This window comes from Podarcis erhardii (assembly GCF_964252035.2).
Source record: "Podarcis erhardii genome assembly, chromosome: 4".
In the NCBI taxonomy this organism is placed as follows: Eukaryota; Metazoa; Chordata; class Lepidosauria; order Squamata; family Lacertidae; genus Podarcis; species Podarcis erhardii.
Window position 1 is genome coordinate 7920972 of NC_138508.1, and position 24323 is coordinate 7945294.

Here is a 24323-nt window from a genome sequence, read left to right on the forward strand (position 1 = left end):
TGTCCCTATCCCACACTGGATTTGATAATTGCTCAGGAGTCTAGATTATCGTTCAACCGGATTTTGGGGGGGGATAGTTTAGGGCAGGTCAGACGGGTGTTGTATATGCACACGGAACTGCTTTTAAGACCAATTCACAGAATGGGGACGAAATCTGCTAGAGAGCTCTTATTTGTGTTGATTTCAAAATCCAGATGTTGTCTTTGAGGCTACACTACTGGACAATTTGCTTTGGCACCCACAACCCAGGTTCCAGGAGCCATGTGGGGAATTGTTTTTCTATCCCAGTTTCTAACACTGCCAGAAGCTGAATATTTCTTCACGACAGGATGGGACAGGTCCCTCATCAGACGTGAGAGCAGCAGCCCAGCTCAGGGGGCACATTACAGCTCAGGTCTTGATAACACCTTAATACACACACACACACACACACACACACACACACCCCTACACACACACACACTCAATAAACTGGTTGGGCCTGCCCTGTACAGAGTGCTGAATTGCCAGTATTCTACCCAGAAAACCTAAGGATTCTGCTTCCAGATTCTGTAAGCAGAAGTCTAAATTGGTACAGGTGACGCAATGAACTTTTGCTTAACTCTAACAGCAGAAATTGCCTCATGTTACAGCACACCGCAGAAGCACGCCATAAAGATTAAACATTTATTATGAAAAAACAGACTCGTCGTGTTTTGCAGCGAACACAGAGGTCCACTTCCACCGTGTTGTGGAACGTTGCGAAAAGGTCGACGATCAGCCACAAACCCCGATGTAAAACGGGTATTTGTGATGTGCTTGACTCAGCTCATTTGAGAAAGCAGGTTCTCCAGTTCTGGACGAGCCTTCAGCCGAACCTTGAAGTCTTCTTCCGTGTGCTGTGGAGGGACAGAGAGGGGAAAACAACAAGAGCAGGATGTTATAGATATTAGCATATGGTTACAAGAATTTTTTCAGTGAATCCAGGGACACTTCTTTTTTAAGCTGAGTAGCAACAGGGAGTCAGTAGTGGGGATGGTGAGGCAAAAGACCCTGGGCCCAAGCACACATGCATATTGTATAAAGGTGCAAAGCCCTTCTTTCGCACGCGCCTGTGCGGGTCACAATTCGCCGCTTCTGCGCATGCACGTGACGTAATTTTGAGTGTCTGCGCATGCGTGAGCAGCGAAACCCAGAAGTAACCCTTTCTGGTACTTCTGGATCGCCACGGAACACAACCTGAAAACACTCAACGTGAAGCAAACGCAACATGAGGTATGACTGTACATTGTAAAATCAATTATGCCCTCAGATTCTGTGCTCAAAGCCAAAGTATGCAAATACATGGGGTGCGTGGTAATTTGCCTGTTTTGCTTGATTCTAGTCATTTCCATTAGCATCACAATCGCAGCCATTTGGTTTAAACTTCCCCCTCATTTGTTCTGGAACAAATTTCCTGTGGTGCAAAGGACGCCAAGTAAAGACGCCAAGGTTCAAATTTGCTGTGAAGCTTCTCTCAAGAAGTCAGCATTTCCACATGAGCCCTGCTGGGCCTGAGCAAAAGGTCCATCAGGTCTGGCATTTTCCTCCTAGCAATGGGCAGGCAGGTGCATCTGGGAACCCCATGTACTGCTGCTTCTTCTTTGGCGATCCCTCATAGCCAAAAAAGATTGTCTTCCATAAACACGGTTTTAACAGTGAGTCTGTAAGTGACTGTGGAGGCCCATTCAGGATCCACACGTCCTTCCACAGTAGGGACATTGGTTTCTGGGCGGGAGTTGATCACGGTGTGAATTTGCCAAGCGTGCCTTCCTCTTAGCACGTTCTCCCTTGTGTCCTGGGTTCGAGTGTTTTCAAAGCCCATGACACCTTTGGTAAAAGCTGTTCTCCAACTGGAGCGCTCGCAGGCCAGTGTTTCCCAGTTGTCAGTGTTTATACTACGTTTTTACTACATTTTTGTCAGTGTTTATTCTACATTTTAGGGACGCAGGTGGCGCTGTGGGTTAAACCACAGAGCCTTGGACTTGCCAAACAGAAGGTCGGCAGTTCGAATCCCCGCAACGGGGTGAGCTTCCGTTGCTCGGTCCCTGCTCCTGCCAACCTAGCAGTTCGAAAGCACGTCAAAGTGCAAGTAGATAAATAGGTACCGCTCCAGCGGGAAGGTAAACGGCGTTTCTGTGCGCTGCTCTGGTTCGCCAGAAGTGGCTTAGTCATGCTGGCCACATGACCCGGAAGCTGTACGGCGGCTCCCTCAGCCAGTAAAGCGAGATGAGCGCCGCAACCCCAGAGTCAGTCACGACTGGACCTAATGGTCAGGGGTCCCTTTACCTTTACTACATTTTACATTGAGAGAGTCTTTAAACCTCTTTTGCTGACCACCAGCGTTACGCTTTTCATTTTTAAGTTCGGAATAGAGTAGTTGCTTTGGAAGACGATCATCAGGCATCTGCACAACATGACCAGTCCAATGAAGTTGATGTTGAATCATTGCTTCAACACTGGTGATCTTTGCTTCTTCCAGGGCACAGTGACAAAAGCCCGCCTTGGTTATTTGTCTCCAGCACCTGGTATTCCAAGGCAAACTGCGCCTGAACAGGGAGGCTCTATATCATGGCTGCTGAGGAATTTATTCCAAAGGGTGTCCAACTACCAAATGCAGGAGGGAGGGAGGGTGTGCGTGAGAGAGGGAGGGGTGTCTGTGTGTGTGTGTGTGTGTGTGTGTGTGTGTGTGTGTGTCCTGGAGCACTTCTCAGGACCTGCTTTTTAACAATAGTTTTAAAGCCAGGAGCCACAATGCTAAACCTGAATGCTTCAGTAAGAATCCACATACCTCTTTCACTAACAGATGGACTCCTTCGGGCCGATTATTCTGAACAATTTCCAAGAGAATAGGAGCGAATGCAGCATTCAAACCACTGATCTGAAGGGGAAGAGGAAAAAAGAAGCAGAATGGATCATTGTAGGGGAAAGGGAAGAGAGCAAACCCCCCCCCCCAAAAAAAACAGGCCTATTATGTTATCAGCACACATCATTATGATAAGGTGAAAGTACACAAAGGCTTTCAGAATCATATAATAATAAAATCAATTTTTAAAGTATGGGGAAAGTATAAAGACTTATTAGAACAAAAAACGTCATGGTGGCTTTCCCCGTTAGATACAGATACGTCTACTGATACAGATACTGTTATGCAGTTGAAAATAGAAATAAAAGGACCCATGGAAGGGATGGGGGGAAGTATGGAGATTTAGAGTCATCTCAATATCTGGATTTTGTACTATTTTATGTTGTATGTTTATGTTTTGGAAAATCAAATAAAAAAGATAATGGGGGGGGGAGGGGAGGAAGAGCCCGTTTCCAGCAGGAACCAAAGGCACAGTGTGTCAGGAGTGCATGCAGGAGCCAGGCCCTGTGACCAGTAGGGCTTCGCAGGACTGGGGCCTTCCTAAGTTCGTTCTGGAGAGGCAAGGCGCGGCCGCATAGGTGAGGCCGATTGGTAACTCACTGCACCTGGTGGCAAGAGCTGGGAAGGGATATAAGGTCAGCATTTCCCTTTGGCTCTTTGCCACAGCAACACGCTTCCTGCCTTGCTGCGTTTGGCTCCTTGCTTCCTGATCCTTGGACCTCGGCTTCTTGACTCCTTGCTTCTTGATCCTCGGACCCCTGACTTCATGCCTCCTTGCTTCCTGACCCTTGGCTCTCTGACCCTTGGACTCTTGGCTTCCTGGCTTCTGGACCCCTGTTCCTGCTCCCACCCCACCATCTTGCCCCCAGTCCCGACGTCCTCAGCTGGGACTTCTACCACCCATGAACCAGACCATGACACAGTGTGAAACCAGGATTCTTACGTAGGTCTGCCACTGGCCTGAAGAGGTGTTTCTTTATTACTGTCGTATCCAATCCTTCCTCTGAAGGGGATAGATGTGTCTTCCCCCGTTTTATACATTGAGAAAAAGACTTGACCTATGCCAGCTACTGAGCTCCACAGCGGCGTATCTCTGTTCTGGTCTCCCTTGTCCAACACTCTATTCCAAAGGTGGGGAATTGACCTCCTCTACCCGCTACAATGTGGGTGGCGCTGTGGTCTAAACCAGAGCCTAGGGTTTGCTAATCAGAAGGTCAGCGGTTCGAATCCCCGCGACGGGGTGAGCTCCTGTTCCTCGGTCCCTGCTCCTGCCAACCTAGCAGTTCGAAAGCATGTCAAAAGTGCAAGTAGATAAATAGGTACCGCTCTGGCGGAAAGGTAAATGGCATTTCCGTGTGCTGCTCTGGTTCGCCAGAAGCGGCTTAGTCATGCTGGCCACATGACCTGGAAGCTGTACACTGGCTCCCTTGGCCAATAAAGCGAGATGAGCGCCGCAACCCCAGAGTCGGCCACGACTGGACCTAACGGTCAGGGGTACATTTACCTTTACCCGCTACTGTAATGTGTGCAGAGGAGTTCCACCAAGATGATCAAAGTAGAGCAGTGGGGCTTTAAAACGACTGCATCTCCAGCACTGCCCCTGTTGTTTTTTGTGTACTCCAAAGAAGAGGGTGGCGGGTGGCGCCGTGGTCTAAACCACTGAGCCTCTTGGGCTTGCCAATCGGAAGGTCGGCGGTTTGAATCCCCGCGATGGGGTGAGCTCCCGTCGCTCTGTCCCAGCTCCTGCCAACCTAGCAGTTCGAAAGCACACCAGTGCAAGTAGATTAATAGGTACCACTCCAGCGGGAAGGTAAACGGCGTTTCCGTGCACTCTGATTTATGTCATGGTGTTCCGTTGCACCAGAAGCAGTTTAGTCCTACTGGCTACATGACCCGGAAAGCTGTCTGCGGACCAACGCCAGCTCCCTTGGCCTGGAAGTGAGATGAGCGCCGCAACCCCATAGTCGCCTTTGAGTGGACTTAACCGTACAGGGGTCCTTTACCTTTTACTCCAAAGAAGTCACAGAGAACTCAGCTGAAAGACTGCCGGGCAACATGTTGTCACCATACTATTAAAAAGACAAAAACGAAGAGGAAATTGGGCAGGTGAGACCTCCTACCTGAACAACACGTTGGTGGGTTGTAAGAACAGCATCCAGGTGTGCCTTGGAGCCTTGTTCCTGCATCAGCATCACCTCCGTGGTCTTGGTGGGCATGGCATAGCTGTGGAAACAGCAGCTGTTATCAGCATTCCACAGGCACGAAAGGGGTAAGCGAGAGAAAGGAGACGTTTGCACTATTCAGCAGAAAGAACCGAACTTCCAGCCCCAGAGAGCGAGGCTCCTGAGATGGAGCCTTCATGACAAATTAGCGATGCAGACAAGACTGGCTGCCTTCGTTAAATGGAGCACAACCGCCTGCGCTAATGAGGCCTGTTGGCGCTAAACTCCTACCTCTGTGCCAGCGGAACTGGGAAATCTGCATTGAAAATGGTTTCTGCAAAAACTAGCAAGGCGTATTTGTTTACAGGTCTCGTCCCAAAGGCGCACGGGGTGGGTGTAATGCAAGAAAAAGCAAGTACGTGCCCCATAGGTTGATTTTCAAGATAATCAGAGTGCTGCAGGAGACACAGAGTGCTCGGTTGGGTGGTTTCATGAGACACAGCAACATTCCTGTTGGCTCTGAAGTTCCCTGAGTGGGCCTCAACCGGGAGAAAGTTCATTAAAATCTGATGCCAAGAAAGCTTGATTTTTGCAATTTGCAAAAACAATGCACCTTTGCATATATTTTATAAAGTGTCTCTCTTTCTAGTAGCCCTGGAGAAGGAAAACTAAACTAAACCCAGATGCCCTGTGCAACTTCCCATCTGGTTTAAACAATCTGAACATGCTATCTCCACACCCTAGGAACTTGATTTGAAGTGAAAGTTCCAATTCTAAGATGGCGAATCTCCTGCTATCTTAAAAAAATGATGTCTGGGGTTTCTTTATTATTTTACAAATTTATAGACTGATTTACAGTGTAGGGCAAACAAAGTGATGCAGAAAAAGATAAAAATAAGATGAAATACAAAAAAACAACAACACCCATGCAAATTCTATAAGCAAGCGGTTCCATTTTTACCAGCTTTCCAATAAAACCATTCCTGCAGATGTATGATTAATATGTCGTAAGTGACTGGGTCACAATACAGGGAAAGCCTCCTTAAAGAAAAACATATTCAGTAGATGTCTAAACACATGGATAGGCAAACTAAGACCCGGGGGCCGGATCCGACCCAATTGCCTTCTCAATCCGGCCCGCGGACGGTCCGGGAATCAGCGTGTTTTTACATGAGTAGAATGTGTCCTTTTATTTAAAATGCATCTCTGGGTTATTTGTGGGGCCTGCCTGGTGTTTTTACATGAGTAGAATGTGTCCTTTTATTTAAAATGCATCTCCGGGTTATTTGTGGGGCATAGGAATTCATTCATTTTTTTCCTTCAAAATATAGTCCGGCCCACCAACATGGTCTGAGGGACAGTGGACCGGCCCTCTGCTGAAAAAGTTTGCTGACCCCTGTCTAAACATCACAATGTTGGGCAATTGGCTGGTATCTCATTCCAAAGGCCTGGAACTGCAACACTAAAAGCCCGGTTTCTTTTACACACAGAGTGCACCTCTGGGGCAGGCAGTGCTCTCAACAGATCCTCTTTTGAGGAGCACAGTTGCCCAGCAGGGATGTGTGAGGCAAGGTAACAACAGCGCATGTACTGTTCACCTGGAAAGGTTTCAAAGGAACAAACACCAATGTGCAGTTAGCTCAATGCACAGTCTGCAATTGGCTCAAGCAAGCTTCCCCTGTTTGTGAACTGGGTGAAAATGGGGACCCATGCTGAAAAGTGACACCAAGCACATACAGTGGTGCCTCGCAAGACGAAAATAATTCGTTCCGCGAGTCTCTTCGTCTAGCGTTTTTTTCGTCTTGCGAAGCACGGCCATTAGCGGCTTAGCGGATTAGAAAAAGGGGAAAAAAGAGGAAAAACTCGCAAGACTTGCAAGACGTTTTCGTCTTGCGAAGCAAGCCCATAGGGAAATTCGTCTTGCGAAGCACCTCGAAAAACGGAAAACCCTTTCGTCTTGCGAGTTTTTCGTCTTGCGAGGCATTCGTCTTGCGGGGCACCACTGTACAGTGGTACCTCGGGTTACATATGCTTCAGGTTACAGACGTTTCAGGTTACAGACTCCGCTAAGCCAGAAATAGTGCTTCAGGTTAAGAACTTTGCTTCAGGATGAGAACAGAAATTGTGCAGCGGCAGCAGGAGGCCCCATTAGCTAAAGTGGTGCTTCAGGTTAAGAACAGTTTCAGGTTAAGAACGGACCTCCGGAACGAATTAAGTACTTAACCCGAGGTACCACTGTATTATAGAGAGAGAAGTTTGAAAATATGTCTATCATTCAAGAGATAACAGATTCTGAGCCCTGCCCATCCATTATCCTCTCCAGTCACACTGTCCTACTACACTAATGCCTTCCAATGAACATTCTGCAAAAATAAAAACGCAATTTAAAGGACCGGGTAAAACACTTAGAAATCGAACACAATCAGGGCGGGGGGAAGAAACACTCCAATATGAAAAGTGCCCCGTCTGACACCCTAGAGAGCTGCTGCCAATCAATGTACAAAACTCTAAGCAAGATGGATCAAAGGTCTAACTCTATATATATAGCAGGCAGCTTCCTATGTTCCATCTCACAATCCAGCGAGCCTTCGTTCCGATTTTATCTACCACCTTTCAAAAGCCCATTCCACACATTCCTTTAAAGATATCTTCTTTTGGGAGGCTTCTCTTTGCGGCGGAACAAAGCCAGCTTGCTGTTCTGCCTGATCTGATCAGCTCCTGGGATTTTCAAAGAGCCAAAGCAGAGGGAAAAGGTCAAGCTGCAGAGGCTGAACGGAACCTTTGTCTCTGGGCCGGGTAGGAAAAAAAGAGGTCCATCCATACAACAGGAAGAGCTCAGGAGAGAGAGAGAGAGAGAGAGAGAGAGAGAAGCAGGTTCATGCTGAACATAACCCTCTAGTCTTTTCTAAGATGTCCAGAATAGAGTACAAGAGGTTTTTTTAAAAACAAACCAACCACCCAACAGATTTCAGAATACTGCAATGGAAGACAATCCCCTTTCTTCCTCAAAGATCATACGATGTTTCATAGACCTAGACCAGGGGTCGGCAACGTGCAGCCCATGGGCCAGATGCGGCCCACGAAGACCGTTTTACTGGCCCCCAAGCCACCCTCGAACTGAGCCGCCTGTTCACTGAGTCCCCCGCGCACTGTGCTAAACCAGCGCAGCACGGCACGGGGACTCGCTGAGCGGCGCTGGAAATCATGTCTGCGCACGCGCAGATACTGGAAATCGCGCCTACGCATGTCCAGACGCCAAAAATCACTTCTGCGCAGGGGCGGTTTTCGGCATCTGGGCATGCGCAGAAGCGATTTCTGATTTGATTGGTCAAGCAGAACTTGGAAAGTAAGCACTGAAGTGGTGTGAAGGAGTGGATGGTAGGATCTCAGCAGATTTGAATCCAATTTTGGAGGTGGCGGGGAGTGTGTGTGACTACATGCTACGGATGCAATCCGGCGATGGTTTTTTAAGTTGCATGAGAACCGAAGAATGCAGTCATGTCATCAGGACAAATCACAGCAGGTTAAGCAGCCAGATTAAATGCATTTAGGTGGCCACCTAGACAACAAAGGGGGGGGGGGTGCCCTGAGGCATTCTGGGGTTTCCTCCAGTGACAAATCCTCTGAAAATAATTAAGATTCTTCACTCAGCAATTTGACTTTTCCATTTTGCACGTATTGAATGATCAAGCAAAGGCGTCATCATGGGGAAGGCTGCTGACCTGACAGCTGTGCAGAAAGCCATCATTGAGACCCTCCAGAAGGAGGGAAAGCCTCAAAAGGTAATTGCAGAAGAAACTGGATGTTCCCAAACTGCTGTATTGAAGCACATTAATGGAAAGTTATGCGGAAGGGAAAAGTGTGGAAGAAAAAGGTGCACAAGCAGCATCACAATGATAACAAATAAAGGCTTGACATATCTCGCTTGGCATGTCATGAGCCTATCTCATATATTAGTTTCACCTTTTAGGTTGAATTACTGAAATAAACTTTTCCACGATATTCTAATTTTTCGGGTTTCACCTGTAGTTTGCCGACCCTTGCTCCATCACCTTGCTGACAAAGGTCTGTATAGTTAATGCTATGGTTTTCCCAGTAGTGATGAATGGAAGTGAGAGCTGAACCCTAAAGAAGGCTGATCGCCGAAGAATGGATGCTTTCGAATTCTGGTGCTGAAGGAGACTGTTGAGAGTCCCAAGAAGATCAAACCTCCCCATTCTGAAGGAAATCAGCCCTGAGTGCCCACTGGAAGGACAAATCCTGAAGCTGAGGCTCCAATCCTTTGGCCACCTCATGAGAAGAGAAGACTCCCTGGAAAAGACCCTGATTTTGGGAAAGATGGAGGGCACAAGGAGAAGGGGACGACAGAGGACGAGATGGTTGGACAGTGTTCTCAAAGCTACAAACATGAGTTTGACCAAACTGCGGGAGGCAGTGGAAGACAGGAGTGCCTGGCGTGCTCTGGTCCAGGGGGTCAGGAAGAGTCGGACACAACTAAACGACTAAACAACAACAAGCTCCAAGATGTCATTGGACTACAACACCCAACCTTCCTGACCACTGGGCCCCAAGCCGGTTGGGGCTGATGGACAGTGGGAGTCCCACTATCTGGAGAGCCTCAAACCACAACATTCAACCACATGAGGCAAAGCGTAGATGTCTCACTGGAGAACACAGGCAGGGATCCATCAGATATCTATACCTTTCCTCCACTTTGATGGAGTGTTGGTTGCAGAGCTTGTGGATGTACTGCGCATAGTGCTCAACCGAGGTCATGTCGTAGCCGGTCATGACGATGTTCAAGACTCCATACGCGTGTTCTGTCCCAGGGTCAATCTCCTTCATTTGTAACCTCCTTTTCTTGGGAACCTGAGAAGAAAGAAGCAGAATTGTCTCAAACACAGCTGGGAGCACCCGCAAGTGTAAAAGGATCTACCTGAAGCATGGCATGGAGAAAATGGATCGAGTGGAGCTTTTCTCCCTCCTAAAACTGGAACGTCCTCCAGCGAAGCTGAAGGCTAGAAGGTTCAGGACAGATAAAAAGGACAGATTTCTTCACACAGCGCATAGTGAAATTATGGAACTCCCTCTAGAGGAGGCAGACTTGGAAGGCTTTAAAAAAGGATTAGACAAATTCATGGAGGAGAGGGCTACTGATGGCTACTAGCCATAATAATAACAACAATAACAATAACAACAACAACAATAATAATAATTTTTATTTATACCCCGCCCTCCCCAGCCAAGACCCGGCTCAGGGCGGCTAACACCAGGTATAAAAACAATTTATTAAAATACAACTTACAAACAAGATTAAAACGCAACATTAAAATGCAGCCTCATTTCAGTAGAAACTCAAATCAAAAACTTTTTGGGGCATGAAAACGTCAAATCTTCACCAAGGCCAACTATCCAGACTGGTCCTTCGTGGGCCAGAAAAAAGCCAGGGAAGTCCCCAAATAGGAGTTCCATCACAGAAGGAAAAGGAAAGAGGATAGGGGGGAAGGGGATCAAGTTGATTCCAAGGGAAAAGCCAGGCGAAACAACTCTGTCTTACAGGCCCTGCGGAAAGAAATCAGATCCTGCAGGGCCCTGGTCTCATGAGGCAGAGTGTTCCACCAGGCTGGGGCCAGTGTTGAAAGGGCCCTGGCTCTGGTTGAGGCTAATCGGAGTTCCTTAGGGCCCAGGACCTCTAGGGTGTTGCTATTTATGGACCTTAAGGTCCTCTGCGGGGCATACCGGGAGAGGCGGTCCCGTAGGTACGAGGGTCCTAGGCCGTGAAGGGCTATGCTTTGCCTCCACAGTAAATGGCAGCAATGCATCTGAATACCAGTTGCTGGAAACCACAGGAGGTCAGAGTGATGCTCATGTGTTCGAATCCTGCTTGCTGGTTTCCTACAGGCACCCGGTTGGCCACTGTGAAAATTGGATGATGGACTAAATGAACCATTGGCCTGATCCAGTGGGCTCTTCTTATGTTCAGCTGATTCCCAGTACCGGGGCCAGAGGGGGTGGGGAAGAACCGAAATCGTCTTGGAACAATTAAAATCTTTCCCGGCTCTTGACAAGCTAGGACAAACTGCTCCTATTTCAACTTTTGCCTTGAAGACATTCTGCCCAGATGAGTGATTGGTTCATTATCTTTCCAAACTGCAAAGGCCTCCCCTTTCAGATTTCTCATCCTCCGAAAAGTTCCAAGAGTGGCTTTCCATCTCTGCTGCTGCTCAGCAACAGCACGCAACTCAATTTGTGCTACTTCGAGTGGGATCCTAACGCCCTTTTTTGCTACTGGAGGGCGTCTGGAATCAGGTGCAACAAGGTAAGAAGAGGGAAAAATCACCCTTACCTGCCATCTTGGTCTGAGTGAGCAGCAAGGTTTGGGACCGTGGCAACTGTTGTATCGTTCCTTGATTGTATCCCTATTCCACTTTTCAGTGAGATTAATCCTAAAGTGGTCGCCTGGGGCTTAGGATTGCTCTGCCCATATACAGTCATACCTCGTGCTGCGTTTGCTTCATGTTTCGTTTTTTCAGGTTGCGTCCCACGGCAACCCGGAAGTACCAGAAAGGGTTACTTCCGGGTTTCACTGCTCGCACATGCGCAGACACGCAAAATGATGTCACGCGCATGTGCGGACGCGGTGAATCGCGACCTGCACAGACGTGGGTTGCATTCTGCTCATGTTGCGAACAGGACTCCGGAACGGATCCCGTTCGCAACCAGAGGTACGACTGTACAGTCATACCTCAGGTTACAGGCGCTTCAAGCTGCTTTTTTGTGGGTTACGGACACGCCGAAACCCAGAAGTACCGGAACAGGTTATTTCCAGGTTTCGGCAGTCGCACATGCGCAGAAGCGCTAAATTGCTTTTTGCACATGCACAGAAGCGCTGAATCGCAACCCGAACATGTGCAGACACGCCACTGCGGGTTGCGAATGTGCATCCCGCATGGATCACATTCGCAACCCGAGCGTCCACCGTATTTTGCAGTTTGCTACACGGATAAGAACATAATAAGAGTCTGCTAGATCCGGCCAATGGTCCATCTAGTCCAGCATGCTGTTCTCACAGGGGCTGACCAGATGCTTGTGGGAAACCTGAAAGGGGGACAACAGCACTCCCCCCTCCTATAGTTTCAATGTACTACTTGGCGCAGTGGGCAAACAGTGAAATGGACAAGAATAATGTATTAATAGTCTCAGATTAATAAACTCCTTCTCTCCAAGGAGTGTACAAAGCGTACCACGTCCATTCTTGTGCTATAAAAAGAAATACAACAAGCTCACTGGGCTGTGAGTCCTCAAAGACCTGCTCCTTGCTGGCCTTTTCCAGCCTGGCCTGGGAGGGCAGAGTCCAGACTGACTCCAGCTGCAAAAGCTGAAGCTGCGGAACAGACTCTTGGGTTGGGTTCATGTGCAGATTCTGGTTGCTGCTGCTATTGATATTATTTTTTATTTTTTGATCTTATACTGATTTACATGGGAATTGTTCAATGGTGCTTGTGTACTTTTGGATGCGTTCCGTTTCTTCTTTAGGACTGCTTTTGTTAGCTTTGAAATTGTGGAAATCTTTTCATGTTGTTAGCCGCCTAGAGCATGGTTTTATCTATGGAAAAGCAGCAAACAAACTACCGTATTTTTCGGCCCATAGGGTGCACCGGTGCATAGAATCATAGAATCATAGAGTTGGAAGAGACCACAAGGGCCATTGAGTCCAACCCCCTGCCAAGCATAGGGCACACCTAGTTTTTTGGGGGGGTAATAAAGGGGAAAAAAATATTTCCCCCCCCCCCCCAGGCGCGGGGCTGGGGCGGGGGAAGCCCGAGCTTCCCCCGACCCCAGAACAGGCAGCTCTCCACAAGCCGTGGGAGAGCTGTGCGAAGTCGCGCAGCCCTCCCACGGCTTGCAGAGAGCTGCACGAAGCCCAAACCCTGGGGGGCGCTGAGCTCAGCTCTCCCACGGCTTGCTGACAGCTTCCTGAAGCCTGGAGGGCGAGAGGGGTCGGTGCGCACCGACCCTTCTCGCTCTCCAGGCTTCAGCGAAAGCCTGCATTCGCCCCATAGGATGCACACACATTTCCCCTTCATTTTTGGAGGGGGAAAAAGTGCGTCCTATAGGGCGAAAAATACGGTAAATAGTGGTGGTGGAGGAGGATACTGTTATTTTTACATTATCTTTGCCATTTGTAAGAGAAATCCTTGCATTGGTCAGTAAGTTATTATTTCTCTGGAGCTGTGCTGCACTTCTGTCCTTCCAGGCATGTGATGTTTTGTGGTCTACGTCTTTTGCTTTTCCTTCTTTTGATTAATTCTTCACATCAAAATCAATAAAAATATTTTGGGAGGGAAAGAAAGGAAATACACCAGGTGCTCCTCAACTCCACCAATCCACATCAAATGGTTTACACTGAAGGTTTTCCCATCAATCTCTGATTTTTTTTCTTTCAATAAACTGCCCAGTCAGCAGAGCCCAAGATCAGAGGTGCTTACCTCTTTGGGGAGCAGGTATTTGAACTGGCCAATGCGGTGAGTAGGCTGGGACCTGTACTGCCTGGGGCAGTCCAGCAGAGTGCTACCTTTGGGAAACAAAACAGACACAGTTAGGTCCCTTCAGAAACCTTAAACCCACTAGCCAAGTGCTTTTTGAACTGTGCTCCAAGGAACCCAGCAAATTGGGGGTTTCCTTGGTGAAACCGTCACCATGGCAAGCACGTTTGCCTGAAAGATAGTGTCAGGCGGAAGCAGGAGCTGCTGCCTTCTGTGTCGTTCTTCTCTCCAACCGCTCAAATGAAACCAGAAATGAGCCACAGGTGTCACAACGGGACGGCAGGAGCTGCGCAGCATCGCCCAGACGCTCACAGCAGCTGCGTCAAGAAGCAAAGACACTGCCCAATATATTGGGAAATTACCGTATTTTTTGCTCTATAAGGCTCACTTTTTCCCTCTTAAAAAGTAAGGGGAAATGTGTGTGCGTCTTATGGAGGGAATGCAGGCTGCGCGGCTATCCCAGAAGCCAGAACAGCAAGAGGGATTGCTGCTTTCACTGCGCAGCGATCCCTCTTGCTGTTCTGGCTTCTGGGATTCAGAATATTTTTTTTCTTGTTTTCCTCCTCCAAAAACTAGGTGTGTCTTATGGTCTGGTGTGTCTTATAGAGCGGAAAGTACGGTATATACAATGAATTGAAGAAAACATTGAAAATAACATTTGTTAAACAACCAGAAGCCTTCCTGTTAGGTATTTTAGGTCAAGATATGCCGAAAGAGAAGAGGATTCTCGTTAGTGGCACCCGCCTTGTGGAACGCCCTCCCATCAGATGTCAAAGCGATAAATAACTACCTGACATTCAGAAGACATCTTAAGGCAGCCCTGTTCAGGGAAGTTTTTAATCTGTGATATTTTAGTGTATTTCTGGTTTTTATGGAAGCCGCCCAGAGTGGCTGGGGAAACCCAGCCAGATGGGCGGGGTACAAATAATAAATTATTATTATTATTATTATTATTATAGGACGATATTTATGTATGCTACTACAGCGGCAAGAATTTTGATAGCGCAAAACTGGAAGACTGGAGAAATTCCAACAAAAGAACAATGGCAATAAAAAATGATGAATTATGCAGAACTGGCAAAATTGATGGATAGACTACGAGAAAAGGACAACAGTGACTCTGAAAAAGAGTGGGAACCTTTTATAATATATTTGCAGAAGCAAAGAAAGAACATTGACTTGATGGCAGGATTTAAATACACACTCATATCTTTATTAATAGAGAACATTTAAAACAATGAAGAAATGATATAGTGGATTGTAAGAAACAGCAGTATGTAATAAGGGGTTAACAAACCAGAAATGGAAACTGAGGGAAGTCCGGGAGGGAAGGGGTGAAGATGTGTAATACGTATATTATTGATAGGAGATGTTTGTAATGACAGAAAAGAAAGTGAATAAAAATTTATTTAAAAAAGAAGAAGCAAAGACATTGGACAGTGGGGAGAGGTCCCAAGGACATAGAAAGAGAGGGAGAATGGGTGGGTATCTGAAGGCTATTTGCTTTAACAAGCCCTTGCAATCCTATCCAACGCATGTTTATTCAAAACCCCAAGCTCAAGATGATTAATCAGGGTGGATTTGATTTAACTCAAATCAATTTAAATCACAATTTAAATCATGATTTAAATCGCTAGTCAGTAAGACTTGATTTAAATCATTTTTTTTACAGAAAGACTCATTCTTGCAAATTTACAACCAGATGAAGGTTTCATTTTTGGAACAATAAATTTTCAGAGCAGTTTTTACAGTTATATCAAAAATTACTGATTTGGTTATACAGTGGTGCCTCGCAAGACGAAAAGAATCCGTTCCGCGATTCTCTTCGTCTAGCGGTTTTTTCGTCTTGCGAAGCAAGCCCATTGACGGCTTAGCGGCTTAGCGCTATTAGCACCTTTTAGCGGCTTATCGGCTTAGCGGATCAGCTGATAAGCGGCTTAGTGGCTTAGAAAAAGGGGGGGAGGGAAAAAAAGTCGGAAAATCTCGCAAGACATTTCGTCTTGCGAAGCAAGCCCATAGGGAGATTCGTTTTGCGAAGCGCCTCCAAAACGGAAAACCCTTTCGTCTAGCGGGTTTTCCGTCTTGCGAGGCGTTCGTCTTGCGGGGCACCACTGTACTCTTAGAAATACATAGACAGATAATTATGAAATTATTGTGAGGTTTAATAAGTTAACTTTATATTTGGACAACTTTTCTGCTGTACTTTACTGGAAGGAGAAAAATAACCATTTCCTTAATAACAATTGAAACTATTTATTTAACTAAAACAATAACATTCTACTATATGCATGCATGTTTGTTAACTGATGTGGTTAAACAATTTTTTTAGAAAAAGACTACACACATGAAAAACTTAAAACAAATCCTAATTTCCTGATGAATAGCCTTTGGACTATAATGTAACTTAAACAGAAAGCTATCTTTAGAAAGATTTTTCCTCCAAAAGCATTTTATTTTAAAAATCCGATTTAAATTTTTAAAAATCCTTTCCCCCCCATTTTTTAAAAGAAATTATTGGTTTTTATCCATCCTGTGATTAATGCACAACTAAACATCAATAGGATCAAGCAGCTAGTATGCTTCAGGCGGTTGGAGGATGGATGGCGGCTAATGGATTGAGGTTGAATCCTGCCAAGACAGAAGTACTGTTTTGGGGGGACAGGGTGCAGGCAGGTGTGGAGGACTCCCTGGTCCTGAATGGGGTAACTGTGCCCCTGAAGGACCAGGTGTGCAGCCTGGGAGTCATTTTGGACTCACAGATGTCCATGGAGGCACAGGTCAATTCTGTATCCAGGGCAGCTGTCTCCCAGCTCCATCTGGTACGCAGGCTGAGACCCTACCTGCCCGCGGACTGTCTCACCAGAGTGGTGCATGCTCTGGTTATCTCCCACTTGGACTACTGCAATGCGCTCTACATGGGGCTACCTTTGAAGGTGACTCGGAAACTACAACTAATCCAGAATGCGGTAGCTAGACTGGTGACTGGGGGCGGCCGCCGAGACCACATAACACCGGTCTTGAAAGATCTACATTGGCTCCCAGTACGTTTCCGAGCACAATTCAAAGTGATGGTGTTGACCTTTAAAGCCCTAAACAGCCTCGGCTCAGTATACCTGAAGGAGCGTCTCCACCCCCATTGTTCTGCCCAGACGCTGAGATCCAGCGCCGAGGGCCTTCTGGCGGTTCCCTCATTGTGAGAAGCAAAGCTACAGGGAACCAGGCAGAGGGTCTTCTCGGTAGTGGCCCCCGCCCTGTGGAACGCCCTCCCATCAGATGTCAAAGCGATAAACAACTACCTGTCATTCAGAAGACATCTTAAGGCAGCCCTGTTCAGAGAAGTTTTTAATGTGTGATTTTAGTGTATTTTTGGTTTCTGTGGAAGCCGCCCAGAGTGGCTGGGAAAACCCAGCCAGATGGGCAGGGTACAAATAATAAATTATTATTATTATTATTATTATTATTATTATTATTATTATTATTATTATCAGTATTCACTAAACAAGGAAATCAGGTGAGGAAAGAGGATGACTACAGACAGCTGTTAGAAAGAGAGTATACACCCCTACTCTTGAATCATTTGTTCATGTGAGAAATGTTTAGGTTACAAACCTGCAGGCAAGAACTTGTGAAGATTTGTTGGTATCACATCTAGCAAAACATTCAAACCATCATTATGCTAACATGTGCTAGACTAGCCTTCCACCATCTCCTAGGTGTTTGGACTTCAGTTCCCATCAGTCTCAACCAACACTGGGGCTGATGGGAGTTGTAGTTTAAAACATCTGGGAGGGCACCAGATGGTCAAAGGCTAGCCTAGCAATGTATTAGCATTTCTCATCATTAATAATGTTGATGTGATCGCTGTCAGTGGAAGGCCTGCTCTGTCCATTCTCAGGCTGCCTCTCTACACGAGAGGGGGGGAATTATAACTTCCACTCAACAAAGCAGAGCACAGCACTCAGGCTACTGGCACAGAAGTTCCTGGAAATCAATTCTTACCTACGGAACATACAGGATTCCTTCTGGACGTTTTTAAGGCAAGACTAAAGAAAAAGAAGAAGAATGTTTGTCATTACAGGCTCTTGATGTCTCCGTCTGCAAAATGTTTTGAAAATTTCTTTCTTTTACTGTCTGTGTCCATTTTATTTTATGTTATGTTTAATAATTTTTAAAATTATTTTCAATTAATTACCATACACCTTCAACATTGTACATAGCATGAATACAGTGGTACCTCGGGTTACATACACTTCAGGTTACATACGCTTCAGGTTACAGACTCCGCTAACCCAGAAATAGCGCTTCAGGTTAAGAACTTTGCTTCAGGATGAGAACAGAAATCGTGCAGCGGCGGCACAGCGGCAGCAGGAGGCCCCATTAGCTAAAGTGGTGCTTCAGGTTAAGAACAGTTTCAGGTTAAGTACGGACCTCCGGAAAGAATTAAGTACTTAACCCGAGGAACCACTGTATATTATTTCTGCAAATTTCCCACATCTAACCCTGCAACCACCTCCCCTTATTCCCCAATACCCGTGTGACTTCCTTCAGCCACATGTGTGTGTTTCGTGTTTTGAAACTTTCCTAAGGCTGACATTTAGCACCTTCTTAAGCATTATGACAAAACTGCATGTTAGGGAAGGGCCCAAAAGGTGTTGCCTGCAGATAGGATAGAGCAGGCATAGGCAACCTTTGGCCCTCCAGATGTTTGGCCTACAACTCCCATGATCCCTAGCTAACAGGACCAGTGGTCAGGGATGATGGGAATTGTAGTCCAAAACATCTGGAGGGCCAAAGGTTGCCTATGCCTGGGATAGAGCATCTGCTTTAGACACAAAAGGTTCTCCAGCGTCTTGGAATGTGCCCTGCCGAAAACCCTGGAAAGCCACTTTCGATCACTTTAGAAAATGGTGAGCTGGATGAATCACTGGCCTGACTCTGTATAAAACAGCTTCCTCTGTTCCCCATTGATCCGCATGGGGGATTTGGGAGTCAACACAGGTGGCGGATGACACAAGCAAAAAGTAGGAAGTTGCTGGCCTCCAAAGCCAAGTGTACATACAGCCATACCTCGGAAGTCGAACGGAATCCATTCCAGAAGTCCGTTCAGCTTCCAAAACGTTCGGAAACCAAAGCGCGGCTTCCGATTGGCTGCAGGAAGTACCTATTTATCTACTTGCACTTAAGGGTGCTTTCGAACTGCTAGGTGGGCAGCAGCTGGGACCAAAAGACAGGAGCTCACCCCGCCGCGGGGATTCGAACCACCGACCATGCAATCGGCAAGCCCTAGGCACTGAGGTTTTACCCACAGCGCCACCCGTGTCCCCTTGGAAGAAAGGTGGAATATAAATGCAATCAATCTATAAAATAAACATCAAAATGGGCTTAATTCTGAGTAAACTGACAGAGGGTCAGGGTGGATCCCTTTTCCCTGGTTGTACATCTGACTGTGGAATATGAGAACAAGGCTCCCCCTCCAGTGTAGACATGCCTTAAGACCAGGCCACAATCCCTGACCTATTTTGGTTATTTTACTGCTACCGCCCTACCGACAAGAATAAATTTGTTCAGGATAGGATGTCATGTTTGCTTCAACGTTATTCACCTTACCTGATAAGCGCAGGCGTCTGTTTTAAAAGGGGTTCCTTTCCCAGGTAGAAGGCCTAGTGGGATGGAGAAAGGGGGGGGGGAGAAAAGAAAAATACCCTTAAAATGTCAAGAAAGACTGCAGAGAGTTTTTCAGGGCATTGATGGCTCTCTGGCAATCTATTCCAGCGTTCACCTCCTACTTCAAAGCTCCACATTTGCAAGCCACCAGCAAACTTCTCAACCTGTTATTAGAAGCCCTAAAGGCTGGTGTTCACAAAAGAACAACAGGAAGACAGATGAGTGCAATTTCTATTTTTGCATACTCTGCCACTTGTACTTGTGTATTTCCACAGTGTAATCTTCAGGGGGATGGGGAACACGCTAGGCTGGTTTTATTTTTGAAGCCACAGACTCGTCTTCAGCTCAAGATGATACACCTGCACCTAAGTCAATCTATTTCAAAATCTGTCCACTGGCTTTCAATCTTTAAAAAGGAAAGAGCAGATCTGGGAGAAAGTTCCCTAATCATACATTACATGCCAACAAACATGTCTACATACATAACCCTGGTTTTGAGAATAGTACAGAGGAGATTTTTAAGCCCATTCTGCCCAGAACAACAGTTTACACTTAACTTGTTTTGATAATACGGACAGCGATAGATGGGAGGCTAGAAATCTACTTTTGCTGTATAAAGAATGAAATTAAGGAATGGGAAGGCTGAAATGGAAGCATAGAGGCATCCAGGAAGCTTTGGCCAACCTGACGCCCTCCATCAATCCTGGCCATTGGCCAACGTGACTGGAGATGATGGGAGTTGTGGTCCAAAATATGAGGAAGGTGGCACGAGTTTGGGCCATGCAAGGGCAAATGAAAGGTGAGATTTAGGAAATGGAGGTGATAAGAGGGAGAGAGAAAGAGAAAATGGAGGAGTCATTCTTACTTGTTCCAAGGAGAGAGGAGGAGTGGATTTCCTGGTATCACCATGACCCAAGAGCTTGGATCAAGGCAACAGAGTGCACTGCAAAGGCTAGTTTGCAAAAGAAAAGCGTTCCTCTGCACCAACTGTCTCTGATTTGGAGCTCCCAAAAGGAACCAAGTTGTGGACCACCGGTATGAAATTTACGGCATGTAATGCCTTAAGAGAGAATATTATGAAAATGATCTATAGGTGGTACATGACCCCAGTCAAGCTTGCTAAAATTTACCATCTGCCTGATAACAAATGTTGGAAATGTAAAGAAACTGAAGGTACATTCTTTCACCTTTGGTGGACGTGCCCGAAGATTAAGGCTTTCTGGGAGATGATATATAATGAACTAAAAAAGGTATTTAAATATACCTTCCTTAAGAAACCAGAGGCCTTTCTCTTGGGCATAGTCGGCCAATTGGTGCTAAAGAAAGATAGAACGTTTTTTATGTATGCGACAACAGCAGCAAGAATACTCATCGCAAAGTACTGGAAGACACAAGATTTGCCCACCCTGGAAGAATGGCAGATGCAAGTAATGGACTATATGGAATTGGCAGAAATGACTGGCAGAATCCGAGACCTGGGAGAAGAAGTGGTGGAAGAGGACTGGAAGAAGTTTAAGACTTATTTGCAGAAATACTGCAAGGTTTATGAATGCTAAAATGATGTTGGATATAAAAATAATATGGCATTGGTGATACAGTGTTAAAAAGTATGCAAAAATGTAATAGAAAAAGGGTGAAAGATTAAAGTTATATTATGTTAAAAGTAAACAATATGTTAAAGGTGTTCAAACATAAGGAGGAAAGATCGGAGACATAATAGAAGTGATTTTAATAACTAGAAATGAGTTTTGAAAGAGGGTAAGGATTTGCTGTATCTGATTGGACAAAGAGGAACACAGAAAAGGGAGGCGGGAGGAATTCAAGAAAGATTGCTATGTAAACATGAATTTAAAAATTGGAGTTTTTATTTTTAATTTGTTTTTTGTATTCTGATGTATGTTTGTGATTGGCTTTGTGGTTTTGAAATTCTTTTGTTTTTTTGTAAAATTAAATAAATATATTTTTTTAAAAAAGGAACCAATTCTATCAGGCTTGCAATCGGTGCTGAATTTTAAAGCAGCCAAAGGCAAGCCGTGCTGGCAAAGCAACATTCAAGAGCATGCTTTACAGCTTTCAATTGTTCCTTTGCAGCCAAGGCTATACCCATCCACACACTGTGTTTTATGGGGTAAGTGGGCATGGCAGAGTGGGGGCTGGAACAGCCCTTATTGGACCTACCACACTTCTGCTTGTCCCATGCCTAGGAAACACAGTCTGAGCAGTTTTGCGCTTGACTTGTGCTTTTTAGGCATGAGTCCAAGAGATTTCACCCTTGCCCCAGTCCTTTCCCAGTGAAAACCTGCTCTTTAGCTCTAAACTGGAACAAACAGCAATCCATGAAAAACCTGAATTGCCTTTTTGCTCCGACTGAGCGCTAAAGAGCAGTTTTCCCTGGGAGAAAGCAGCAGGACAAGAGGAACTGTAGACAAGCCCTAAACCAACATTCTCAGAGTGCGCAAATCCTTGGGTAGCTCGTTTGCCTCAATTTTCCTAGGTAGCAAGTTGCCCTTTGTTATCTATTTTTATCAGTGAATGAGGACAGGTTGGTTGTGGAGATAGGCAAACCTTTGTAGGTCACCTTTGAGTCCTGTGTTGTGTAAGCAACTTGGGTTTCTTATAAGGTTCCCAAGACAGTTCCAAAAATAGAAGAGGGAGAACACATGACTTCACGTCCCCTTGAGGTTCCTGCTAACCAGAGGAAAATAACGACAATGGAAAGGTGGCAAGGAAACAGCGGGAGAAGAGAGAAGGTGGGGAAAGCTACCTGGGGTTAAAACAAGCAATCAAAGGAAGGGTCCCATGAGGCTTGAACTTCCAAGTTTCCTGGATGGATTAAAACAGCTTTGAATACCTTAGCGAGGACTCTGAAATGACCTACAAAGATCAAAAAGGCTAGGCCTGCCATACGTCAGGAAAATCCCTAACATGTCCTGGTTTTAGGGTGTAAAAATGGTGTTGGGGGGGATTTTGCCAATTTGGCCAAATGTCAGGGAATGTATGGCAACGCGATAGAAAAATCAGCGGAAACAGGTCAAAAAGCTTAAAATCACTATGTTTGGGGTAGGTTTCCCTGCAAAAGCTCAACAAAGCTACTTTTTGAAATACGGCCACCCTAAAAAAAGGCTGTCCCTTGGAGACAAAACATTTAAAGACCTAGCTTTCTGTTGGGAGGAGAAACCTGAGACAAAAAGGGCAACCAGCATCAGGCAAATACTGGAGGAAGGAAGCTTCATTAACTACAAACTCCAAAATTTGGGATCACCTCCAAACCGTTTGTAGGGTTTTGTAGTCATAGAATTGTAAAGTTGGGACCCCAAGGGTCATCTAGTCCAACCCCCTGAAATGAAAGAATCTCAGCTAAAGCATCCCTGATGGCCAACCAACCTCTGCTTAAGAACCTCCATGGAAGAAGAGCCCACCACCTCCTGAAGACGTCCGTTCCACTGTTGAGCAGCTCTGACCATCAGAAAATTCTTCCTGGTGTTTAGTCAGGATCTCCCTTCTTGCAAGCCATGGGTTCAAGTCCTACCCTCCAGAGCAGGAGAAAACAAGCTTTCTCCATCTTCCATGTGCCAGTCCTTTACACGAGAGCTTTCCAAACTGTCACGACACATTCATGTGTCGGCTGCAATGTGTAGGCGTGTCACAAAGATGCTCCCCGTACTCCTCCCAGGGCTGGGAAGGGGTTAGTTTAACTTCCGGTTTGCTAGTAAAATTGAATTGCTGCGCTGCAAAATGATGCCTGTCTAAAAAAGAGTGTCGTCAGCATGAAAGGTTTGGAAAGCTTTTGCTTTAGATATTTGAAGGTGACAAAACTGGACAGCATCTTAAAAAGCAGAAACATCACCTTGCCAACAAAGGCCTGTATAGTTAATGCTATGGTTTCCCCAGTAGTGATGTATGGAAGTGAGAGCTGGACCCTAAAGAAGGCTGATCACCGAAGAATGGACGCTTTTGAATTATGGTGATGGAGGAGACTCTTGAGAGTCCCATGGACTGCAAGAAGATCAAACCGATCCTAAACCCTGCAAGTCAGCTCATTCCACTCAAGAGAGGATCCATGGCAAATTAAACGGAAATTCACAATGCAATCCTATACCTAACAAGGTGCCCCATGGAGAACATATGGGCACAGCTTAGAATCACTGGCACCGAAAGAAAAGGATTCTGAGAATGGTAGAGAGCTATTGCAGGCATAGGCAAACTCAGCCCTTCAGATGTTTTGGTTCTCAACCTGTGGGTCCCTGTTGCACTACAACTCCCATAATCTCTGACCACTGGTCATGCTGGCTAGGAATGATGGGAGTTGTAGTCCAAAAACATCTGAAGGGCTGAGTTTACCTATGCCTGAGCCAGTGGTTCTCAACCTGTGGGCCCCCAGATGTTGTTGGACTACAACTTCCACCATCCCTAACTAACAGGACCAGTGGTCAGGGATGATGAGATTTGTAGTCCCAAAACATCTGAAGGGCCAAGTTTGCCTATGCCTGAGCCAGTGGTTCTCAACCTGTGGGCCCCCAGATGTTTTGGGACTACAACTTTCATCATCCTTGACCACTGGTCATGCTGGCTAGGAATGATGGGAGTTGTAGTCCATCAATATCTGGGGACCCACAGGTTGAGAACCACTGGGCCCTGAGCTATTGCTTTGACCAGGGAGGCTAATGAGAATCGAGGAAGAAGCAAAGACTCCTGGGAGTGCAGTAAGAAGGTCAAAACGCCCCGTCTCTCTCCTCATCCCTCTGCCCACCCAAAAAAGCGTACGTACTCTGCCCAGAGCCGCGTTCATGCTCCCCAGCCGCTCCTAGAACCCCTCCAGGCGGTAACCACGGCGACGCAGCGGGAGAAGCACGAGTCTCTATGGGTCCACCGCCGACACATGCCCCCCAAGCCTCTCGCGTGCAACGACAAAACGGGTCCCCCTCGCTCACCCGACCCGTCCGCACAGGGTTCCGCCGCAATTTTGTCCTTCCAATCAAAGTGGCCGAGGCCGCGAAGGAGACGGCCGCCGCCGCCAATCAGCGGCGTCCTCCTCCCGACGGCTGCTCCGATTGGTTAAGGACGGGG

General features: G+C 46.4%; 1 protein-coding gene across 1 annotated transcript; it reads right to left on the reverse strand.

Moving 5' to 3' along the window:
• Positions 1-652: 652 nt before the first annotated feature.
• Positions 653-24181, reverse strand: MRPL48 (mitochondrial ribosomal protein L48). Its single transcript, XM_081860811.1, has 8 exons — positions 24025-24181; positions 19200-19252; positions 17592-17635; positions 13536-13621; positions 9749-9915; positions 5005-5107; positions 2810-2899; positions 653-878 (listed from the first exon to the last, which is right to left on the reverse strand). Exons 1-8 carry the CDS (start codon positions 24043-24045, stop codon positions 804-806), a joined length of 639 nt encoding a protein of 212 aa, XP_081716937.1. The 5' UTR covers positions 24046-24181; the 3' UTR covers positions 653-803.
• Positions 24182-24323: the final 142 nt, after the last annotated feature.